Below are 11,358 nucleotides of genomic sequence, written 5' to 3'. Positions count from 1 at the left end.
TTTTACCACTTTAATGAAAGTATAGACCCTTTTACAGTTGGTAAACATGGTGACTTTTTTTTGTGGGCGGAGCTTATGTGGAGGCAGAACGATCCCTCTGGCCGCTTCACTAACGTTAGTGTGCAAGTTTTGTTAGCTTGTTTTTTAAAAATGACTGGAGAAAATCTGATTTTATCTTAAAGGTGCAATATGTAATAATCCTGAGGATTTATTGACAGAAATGCAATATAAGATCCATAACTATGTTTTCAGTGGAGTATAAAGACCTTACCTAATGAACCGTTATGTTTTTATTACATTAGAAAAAGTTATTTATATCTACATAACCGCGGCCATCCCCTTCTCTGAAGGTCGACATATCGTGGCGTCATGTTTCTATCATAGCCGATAGCGAACAAACAGCGCTACAGAGCACGTTTCGTCAATAACTTGAATGAGAAGCAGCAGAAAAAGACACAGCAGAATTTCGGGAAACCGTCGGCCACCGTAGTTTTTCATTCGAGTTTGATATTTGAAGGATCTGCCATGAGTTACTATCTGTTTGCAATTCGCAATTCTCACCACTAGATGCTGCTAAAAAATACACATTGCACCTTTAATGTGCAAGGTCACTCACTGTCCAGGACCGCGACTGTTGTTTGCAAAAGTTAATATTAACGGACATCCCAGATTGGCTGACCCGACATACACGCTCATTCAATGGATGGACGATCTGACAGGATTAACGTTAACGCTACCTCCGGTTGAGTGGCCTGACTTCTACACCTACCTGATAGAGAAACCGAGGGTAAAGAGAAACTGAGGGCATATACATATTTAGATGCCTATAACTGTATTAAATGGTCACGTACACGACTCGTGTGGTAGCCTACGATCCGCAGTTCTGCCTAGCCAGCGCCACGGCCAGACAGAAGACGACAATGTAAAGAGTGACATTACGGTGCAATTTTAATGATGTGAATATTTTCTAGAAATAAAAATTACAGATACAGCATATTCATTTTTTAACTATGTATTTGATTACACTTTCTTACCAGGTTATTCAAAAAGTCTAGTCCCAATCAATCAAAACAATGTATACAATCATAGATGATTCACAAATAATCACAATCATTTAGAAAACATTATGCGATAAAATTTCAAATTGGAGCCTGTACTCTGTCGATTCTTGCACCCAGCAACACAACAAGATGACATTTAATAACAATAATAATAATTTAAGCTCCTTATTATGTAGCTGAATCTGTGCTGGTTTGTATTGGCCGCCTCCAGTTTTCCGTTTGTTTTGCCTCCAGCTAACGCTGTGACGTAATTGTGACGTCGGCGCGCACAAGGGGTCTATAGAAGAAAAGTGACTTGAAATCATGGAAAACTTGGAACACTTGAAAGCCTTCTGCTCCGTGCCTCCTTTCAGCTTCAAACCCAACCTCTGTCCATGTCAAGCCCGGTCCCTCTTTCACACTTTCAGAGGCTGGACGATTGACATGATGGGAAGGGAATTCAAAAGGGATAGATTTTGGAGGAAACTGGTGAAGAAAATGTTCTCATTCTCATTCTGTTTGGGACTGTGGGTAAAGGCCTGCAAAACCTTGTAAAAAGGATCACAGAGCAGTCTCTTGTAGAGAAGCGATAAGACTCTTTCATGTCTGAGGACTTGAGCTGAAATGCTTCCTGTAACATTCTTCCATCCTTTAATTATCAATGGCATAATGAAGCAACTGAATTTTAACCTGAACCACAAGTAAAATAAAATTGCTGTATATTTGAACTCGAATAATAGAACACAATCGACTAATAGCATCAAATAATATTGGAAAATGGTCAGAATGTAATTGTTGTGTATAACAATACAGCATCCATAAACTCTAAAGAGATACAAACTATGATTCACGCACATTCTAATTTTGCCGAGTTAGACGTGTTGCTGGGTCAGCCTATTTTGCTGATCCTGGAAAAACATTCCTGTTTGAAAATTTAATCATAACCATATCCCTAACTCTAAACATAACCCTACCCATAAGTTATCCCAAAAATCAGAGGGAAATGTAATGTAGAAGCACCTAACCCTGGTTGTAAGCCTAAACTTGACATAAACTGTAAATGTGTCCCTCAAATCTGCTGGTTGATTGGAATGTTGTTCCAGGATCAACAAACATGTTGATATTCAGGAGTGAAATCAGGTTCTGCATGATTCACAATGTCATAACATTCTGACATAATCAGTTGCATGACACATGGACTTTTAGATCTACTAACTCAATTAAGACAAATGAGTTAATAACAACCTATTGAATGCTACTATATGCAATCTAGATTGGAATTTTGATTTGAAGAAGGTCTTGCTGCCCTTTTAAACTATTAGTATAATCCAATAAGGACATAATGTTATGTTTCATATTTACCAGAATTCATATATTAGCTAGGTTAGCTAGCTTAATCTTAATCTTTTATACACCTTTATAGTTCGCCACAACTTTGTTTCCTGTACATTTAGAGACATTTCGGGATGTTTCGGGGGCTCAGGTTTTAGCTGGTCATTTTGATGTGGTTTGATTTTGAAGGGATTGGCCACTTGTCAACAGGTCAGGCCGGGAGACCAGCTGGCCAACCAAATATCAACTTGACCAGGCTGAGAGACCAACTTAAACCAGTTATGACCAGCTTAACCTGCATTTTCAGAAGGAAATTGGGCCTTTTACACTGAAATAACGACAACAAACTACATGGGTAATGTGTGCCTGTCCTACTGGAGTTAAGCTAGGTGAATTTTATTTCTGTTTTGAAAGTTGTGACATATTCCTTCTCCGTTCAAACTGTTATACTTGTTTCTTAAAGGAATCCCTTGTGGATAATGATATTGTTTAAAATTCATGGGCCTTTTTTACAACTTGATTACTCTGAAAGGGCTATGGGCTGGTACACATTACCCTGTCAGAATTGTATTTCCTTTTTCCAGATGAGTAAGGGGCCAGTCAAGACCATTTTATTTCCACATTGATAAAATGATAAAACTCATAATACTTTCCAGCACTGGGACTGCGGGTAAGGTAACTACACTCTGACAATAAAGGCTTATTTGTCGCAAACGCAACATCTCTGTTTATTTTATTTGATTATTCTAGATTCTCTATTAAGGCTACTATAGCTTGCAGTGTCATTTTTCAATATGTGCATGAAGAGATTTCATTAAAACAAGTTTCTGCAATTCAGGCATCAGTAAAAGCACGGAACTCATGCAAGTGGAGCAGTGCAATGCGTTTAGTTTACCAAACCATTATCCATACACGCACCAAACTGGTTTAAATTGACTTAATATAACGGCACACAGCGTTTTATTCCTATATTGCAGCTTGACCTTTGTGTAATATCTTATTTCAGCCCATTTACAGAAAGACTTATTATGGCTGATAATGAATGTACTTGATGTTCAGTAAAAGATTTTTGATACACACCAAAAAATATCACAACAGTTTGTTCATTATTTTGTGCAGAAATTTGTGACAACGAAGTGAACACTTTAACCAAAATTGCTTTCAGACATGTTTTAAAAAAAACATTACACACGATTCAGAAAATTAACTTAAATTTGAATTTGAAAAAGGGTCACAAAAGATGAAATTCTCCTGTATAAAAAAAAAAAAAGGTGAAAGATATTTAACTTAGAGAGATTTGTTACAGAGAAAATGACTTATAAGGGGTAGGACATTTTATTGGATTTTGACAAAAGCAAATGTTGATATATGTTTTTCCATCGGCAGCAATGGAGGTTTTTAGAGTCTAAATGTGTCATCACTCACAATACATTTTAATTTAATCCTGACTTTAATACATATCATGCTATTTTGATGAGACAATCAAGTGTCCTAAATTGAAGTGAACACATGCCAAGGAAAAGATGAGTATATGGAAGCATGCCACATCAGAACACCATATACAACGCATATTCAACTTCATCTGGCATCTGGTGAAAAATTATTTTTAAAAACCCATCTGGTGAATATAAAAAGAATAAAAAGAAGTCTGCCCCTTTTGTATCAAGGGCTTGTTCACGGTCAAATTCTGACGTTATGCACTGAATCTTTTATTTTATTGTATTATTATTGGGATATTTGGTTGCACAACAAACTGCAACCTAGAACCAGACATTGTCTTTTTTCCCCTCCCACCTTTGGTAATAGTAATTACAAAATCCAATATTGGTCGTCCTCTTCATAACACATCATTGCCTAAAAAAGCTAGTTGAAGAGGCTGTGTAGTTCTGTCGCCTCTCTGGCCATCTCCTCTTCTGATCTCCATTTGGAAGGAACATCCTCACTTTCCCGGTCATGTTTTTGGAGCTGAAAATATAAAACCAGTCATTAGCACTTCCTGTGAGAACCCCAAATTTCAATCCCCCATAGCTATTAAAGTTCTTCTCAGGCAGCACCGTATTAATATTTCTCAAACATTCAGGTTAGTGTTTCTGACCTCAAGTATTTAACATTCTGCAATGCAGCCCTAACTGTTTAACATATTCAAATCTCCATTGAAATTGTATTTTGTAGATAATTTTAGCCTTGTTTTTTTTTCTTTCTTTTTTTCTTTAAATTAAATAAGATTAAAATATGAAAATCTCCCTTTGACTTACATTGATGCAAGTAATCATCAGTCATCATGTCATCATACTATTTGTATACTGAAATACTATAATTTTTATTGTCTCTCTTTAGTTTATATACATTTATTAACTCTTTTCCCTGCCAGCATTTTGAAAAAAGTTGCCAGCCACCAGCATTTTTAATAATTTTCACAAAAGTTTCATGGCCCCCAGAATATTTTGGTAACACTTTACAATAAGGTTCATTATTAACATTAGTTCATGTATTAACTAACATGAACTAACAATGAGCAATATGTATTTGTTACAGTATTTATTAATCTTTGTAAATGTTAGTTAAAAATAAAGCTGTTCATTGTTTGTTCATTTTAGTTCACAGTGCATTAAATAATGCTAACAAATACAACCTTTGATTTGAATAATGTATTAGTAAATGCTGAAATTAATATTAACTAAGATTAATAAATGCTGAAGTAGTATTGTTCATTCTTAGTTCAAGTTAACTAAGGTAGTTAACTAATGAACCTTATTGTAAAGTGTTACAAATATTTTGTCGTATGAATATCTGAATATGCAATATATCAAAAAAAAAGAACAGATCCTCTGCTTAAAAACAAAACAAAAAAAACAATGTTTTATTCTTTTATTCAACGTTTCAAAACGTGAATGTCGGTAAGTTTCCTAAAAAAAAATAATTTAAAAAAAATCAACATTTTGAGCAAAAAGCTGAGAAAATCAAATTTTTGTTAAAGACTACATCCAGGTCAGATTCAGAACGATGATCAAAACATAGATGGAGTAGATAGATCGAGTCCATCAACACCCCCAAAGCTTCACAGTCCTGTAGCTCGTCCTGGGTCGACGTTTCAGTCGAGTTTTGATTTGTTGCTGTTTAATGTTGATAATCGCATTATTTTACATAATGCTATCGCTTGTTTCTGCTTCTTCACATACAGTTGTGGTCAGAATTAATGGCACCCCTGGTAAATATGATCAAAAATGGCTGTAAAAAATAAATCTGCATTGTTTATCCTTTTGATATTTCATTCAAAAAATTTGCAAAAATCTCTAAAAACACGTTGGCCACAATTATTGGCACCCCTAGAATTGTTTACGAGTAAAATATCTCTGAAGTATATTCCCATTAATATTGAAAAAAAAAAAAAATTAGCACACCAGGGTGACTAGGAACATGAAATTGTCTAGCTATGACTTCTTGTTTCACAGGAGTTTAAATATGAGGAAACACAAAAGCCAAATTCCCTTAATCATCCATCACAATGAGTAAAACCAAAGAATATAATCAGCTAAATGAATAATTCTATATAGCTATAGCTATATGAATAATAGCTATATCAGCTAAATGAATAAATGAATATAGTTCTGATGTGCAGCAAAAGATTGTTGAGCTTCACAAAATAGAAAGTGGCTGTAAGAAAATAGCTAAATAATTGAAAATCCTCATTTTGACCATCAGGGCAATAATTAAGAAGTTCCAATCAACTAAAGATGTTATGAATCTGCCTGGAACAAGACGTGTGTTTATATTGTCTTAATGCACGGTGAGGAGGAAAGTTTGAGTGGCCAAAGACTCTCCAAGGATCACAGATGGATAATTGCAGAGATTACTTGAGTCTTGGGGATCAGAAAGCCTAAAAAAATATATCAAACCTTACACAACCACATGTTGTTTGGGAGAGTTTCAAGAAAAATCCTCCTGGCTCCTCCAAAAACAAACTCCAGCATATTCAGTTGTCAGACATGACCGGATTCTATGGTCAGATGAAACAAAAAAAGGGCTTTTTGGCAGCAAACCCACCAGATGTGTTTGGTGCAAACAGAGATAAAAAGTACCCCATGCCTACGGTTAAATATACTGCTGGATCTTATATGTTGTGGGCCTATTTTTTTTGCTGGAGGTCCTGGACTTCTTGTTCAGATACATGGTATTATGGATTCTAGCAAATACCAACAGATAAAAAATCAAAACCTGACTACCTCTGCTAGAAATCTTATAATGGGCCGTGGTTGGATCTTCCATCAAGACAACGGTCCAAAACAAACATCAAAATCAACACAAAAATGGGTAACTGAGCACAAAATGAAGCTTCTGCCATGACCGTCCCAGTCCCCTAAACTGAACACTATAGAAAATGAGTAGGGTGAACTGAAGAGAAGAAGCCCCAACATGGATCTGGGAATCTGAAGGATCTGGAGAGATTCTGTATGGAGGAATGGTCTCTGATCTCTTGTCAGGTGTTCTCCAAACTCATCAGGCATTATAGAAGAAGACTCAGAGCTGTTATCTTGGCAAAAGGAGATTGCAAAAAGTATTTAATAAAAGGGGGCCAATAATTATGGCCAGCATGTTTTGGAGAAAAGCATTTATTTCATAATGTGATCTACCCCCCACTGTCAATTATTTTACTTCAATGAAAGGTTAGATTTTTGCAAATTTTTTGAATGAAAGATCAAAAGGATTTTTGATTATATTTACCAGGGGTGCCATTAATTTTGACCACAACTGTATCTTTTGATCTGGATATTCAGTACTCTTCCAGAAGATGTGTCCTAGCGCCCCCTACCGTATAACAGTGAAAACATAGAAAGCCGGAAATTTCCGTCAATGGCCGGGAAGCGTTGAAAGGAAATTGGAAAGAGTTAACAAAGAATCACTGTAATATATTACTGCTGTTATTACTGTTACGAGGTTGAACTCAGAGACGAGGGATTATTAATAAAAAAAAATATATATAATCTTTTTAACCAAACCAAAACGCAATTAAATACAACAGAGTGCACCAACATAACAGCCATAGCAAGTAGTGATTGGTGCTTTCAAAACACTGCTTTGTGAACCCCTATTCCCCTTTGCTAAGGGCTGTCCGGTCCCTGTACAACCGGAGCAGGAGCTTGGTTCGCATTGCCGGCAGTGAGTCAGACTTGTTCCCGGTGCATGTTGGACTCCGGCAGGGCTGCCCTTTGTCACCGGTTCTGTTCATAATTTTTATGGACAGAATTTCTAGGCGCAGCCAGGGGCCGGAGGGTGTCAGGTTTGGGGACCACACGATTTCGTCTCTGCTTTTAGCGGATGATGTTGTCGTGTTTGCCCCATCAGACCAGGACCTTCAGCATGCACTGGGACGGTTTGCAGCCGAGTGTGAAGCGGCTGGGATGAGAATCAGCACCTCCAAATCTGAGGCCATGGTTAAATGTGGCAAAATAAATATATAAATAAATACTCAAACCTGAAAAGTTGTGTGGCACCCTGTTTTCATTTCATTATCATTGTACACTTGGCAGCTTAGTTGTAACACTGTGCTACAACTAACCCCGCTGTGTAAAAAATTGTTTAAGCCTAGCCAACAGTTGCTAGGAGTTGCTGATATGTTTCAAAATGGTGCTATGTTTTAGCCAACAAGACAGTGATTAAGGTAATATAAAGTTAGATTTGGTGACGTACACACCCAACTCAGAAACCGGAAAAAAAACGTATGATGAAAAAATGTACTTGCACGGTGTCAAAACACTCTTTGTCCAGTCTCTTCTCGAAATCTTATCAAACCTTTCCACAAATCCACGGGAGACCGTCTTCTGGCAGCAAGAGAAATAGAGCGGAAACACAACCTGCTTGACCCAGACTAACTATGTAATAGGTCTGTGTTACATTCAACCCTGCATTAGGTTGTGCCCCGCACTCCCCTATATACACATACACATTAAAACTCAGCTTTAAAGGAAAGCGTGTGAAAAATGTCAGTGATACTGATAAGCAATTTAGATAAAGGGCTTGTTGGATTCATACAGATATCTGGTGTGACAGCACTACAGAAATAAGTGATTAAATTTGACTGTCACATAGTCACACTATATTACGTCATCACTGACTGTTAAAGGTTGCAGCATGTTGGTATTAAAACAAAAATCACATTTACCAATAATCTATCCAGCAATAAAACATTTGAACTAAATGCCAATTGAAATAAAAGCTGCATTGAGATTTTTTTTTTTTTTTTTTTTTACAATTCTCACGGTTTCATGAAAAAAAAAAAAAACATCATTGTAATATATGGTTAAGCTGCCATAGGCCTTGTTTGAAAAGACAAACAAAACTGTGTTGCAGCTGAGTGTGTCAGAGTTAGTTATCATCTGGATGCTCTCGGCTTGTCTGCATTTGTACTCTATCTTAAAGACAAACAGTGCGAGCTAAGAAGCTGTTTTTTTCCCTTCATTCTATCAGACGGCATCATAGTGCACCGCGGTTCCCCTTGAGGCCATCTCAATCCATCCATAAGATGAACTTTGGGGTGGAGAAGTGTTTTGGGTGGGGGTGGAATGTAGTTTCCTATTTGTTTTCAGAGCTTGTAAAACTAAATGGAAAACTGTTCCTCAGATCTGAGTGATTCGGAGCGACACTTCAAGAGTAGATGCTCGTCAGTATCACATTTTTGCCGAGAGCAGAGAACAGAGGGGAAGAGCATTCCTGGAAAAGAGCACAGCTGCTGTGAGCAGGAAATTCAGAGTAGATCATGCAACACATGTTAGGATCTGTTTAGAAGTGGATTTATTTCGCAAATGGCATTACTTTGCAACATTTTAAACCACTGCCTTAGAATATAACTAATTTACATATTATGCATATACAGTACATGTAGTATGCTAATTTCAGAGGGGTTTTGGTCGACCAACTAAACGGCAGCTTAGCCAGGCTGTCATGAAATGAAATGAAATGAAATGAAATGAAATGAAATAATGAAATAATGAAATTAAATGAAATAAAATGAAATGAAATGATGAAATGAAATAATAATGAAATGAAATAATGAAATTAAATGAAATAATGAAATGAAATTCAATTCAATTTCAATTCAATTTCAATTCTTTACATTGTAATATTAATTAGCTCAGTTATATGTTAATTATACTTATTACATGTCTCTCTGAAATGCTTGATTCTGATTAGTCACTTGCGACATTCCGAGGTCAGTTGTTCCCCAAATAATGACCGGCGACATTATGTATAATGATCGCTCATACAGGTACTTGAAGTGCTTCTTTCATGTCTCTCATATCACTCTACCTTGTAGAGCCAGAAGCAGCTGGTTATATCTTGCACTTCAGTTATAGACTGTATTTCAATCATGACAGCTCTCAAAGTAGTTTTTGGCATGTTAATGAATATGACAATTTTAATGTATTTGGTCTTGGCAGACTAGGACTAGAAGTATGGACTTGCAACTGCCATTAGATACACAGACATGCTGCTATAAGCATGTAAGATATGCTGCTGCTGCATGAACAGACATGTACATCCTGTAGCGGACAGGTGGAGCTGGGGAGGTGGAGGGTTTCAGAGTCAACATGCATTAACAATAAACAAAAGTATAACAATATATTAACATTAACCTAGATTAATAAGTATTGTATTAAATGTTTGTTGTTGATTTATAGTATCTAATGCATTAACTAATGTTAACTAATTGAATCTTATTGTAAAGCATTACAATTGAATTCATTACACTAATCGGTGCAAAACTATATGATTTGTACTGCTCCAGCTTCCTCTTGAGCCGTTTCATGGGGTCTTGAAATATGGCATAATAGCCCTCAGCTGAAATCCAGAAACACGGAACAAAATTATTCCATCATGTCCAATCTCCACAGGGAGACAGACATTGAAAAGGCAGCAAATTCCAGGATTGCCATCTTAATTTGTCACATGAGCACTGTGGATGGCCCGCTGTCTGGATTCTCTACTTTCTGACACAGCTCTGTAACTCCGCCATCACTGGAGGCATCCACTCAAATGTTCGATGACATGCACCACTACATCAGACTAGCAAAAGAGGAATGTTCACCGGGCATGCAGCTTGAAGCGGGGGCTCCGTGGAGATACTTAGAAATCAGAGCTGGAGTCGAACCGACTGCCTGGGGATGGTCGAATAAGAAATTGCACCATAACAGCTTCACCTAAAAATACCCCCCTAAAAGTGGCACTGCTTATGGCACCAAACACAGATGCAAAAATGTTTACATTCACTCAATACTTTGAGGTGCTGTAGATGGTTGCCAGGGTGTTTCAATGCAGTTGCTAATGTGTTCTGATGGGTTTTCTGGGTATTTATGAAGGCCTTCCTAGTTAATGCCCCAAGTAAAAATAAAAATAAATAAAAAACACAAACACATTTAAGTCTCTATGCATTCTGCTCCCTAGATCTGGCCTTCAGTGCAAGTTCCTGTGGGTCACTCTTATTATTGTTCGCCAGATGGAAATCCAATCGCTTAAAACGCAATAGCACAACTCTCAATATGTGACATGATTTATGGCATCATACTGTTTTATTTTACATCGAAAACATTCCATATTTCACCTTTAAAGCCATTCATATTAATATTTTTAGTGAAAGTAATGTGGTAAATGGCAGTCTAGAACATGCTGTAATGTGCTGAGGAAGACAGGTGAAGACGAGGATCTAAACGCAGGGTATTTTAATAAAATAACAAGAAACATGAACACGGAACTCAAAGGAACAAAACCAGGGAATCACAGAGGCAACCATTACATGTACAACAACTGACAAAGTAACACGTGAAACACAGGGGCTATAAATACACAGGGACAAACAAGCTAAACAAGATAACAAGGGGGTGTGGCTAATTAGAAAAACCTGGGGAGACTAATCAACATGAAAAACTACAAAGGACTACAAAACATGGCACAGAACAGGAAATAACAAAAGGGCACACAAGACAAGGGAAAC

At 36.9% G+C, this 11,358-nt stretch overlaps 1 protein-coding gene across 4 annotated transcripts in view; it reads right to left on the bottom strand.

Annotated features, from left to right (window-relative positions):
• Window positions 1-929: 929 nt before the first annotated feature.
• fhit (fragile histidine triad diadenosine triphosphatase) overlaps window positions 930-11,358 on the bottom strand; it is a 328,718-nt gene continuing 318,289 nt past the window's right edge. For 2 of the 4 annotated variants that reach the window (XM_084101374.1, XM_084101376.1), the window contains one exon: window positions 930-4,337. In XM_084101374.1, coding sequence (XP_083957500.1) covers window positions 4,236-4,337 — 102 coding nt within the window. In that variant the 3' untranslated portion in view covers window positions 930-4,235. The remainder of the gene's footprint in view (window positions 4,338-11,358) is intronic. The other 2 variants (XM_084101377.1, XM_084101375.1) reach the window with 2 other exon arrangements.

This window comes from Abramis brama (assembly GCF_963993115.1).
Source record: "Abramis brama genome assembly, chromosome: 23".
Classification (NCBI taxonomy): domain Eukaryota; kingdom Metazoa; phylum Chordata; class Actinopteri; order Cypriniformes; family Leuciscidae; genus Abramis; species Abramis brama.
Note: the sequence above shows the minus strand (reverse complement) of the source record. Positions and strands in the feature narration are given on the sequence as shown.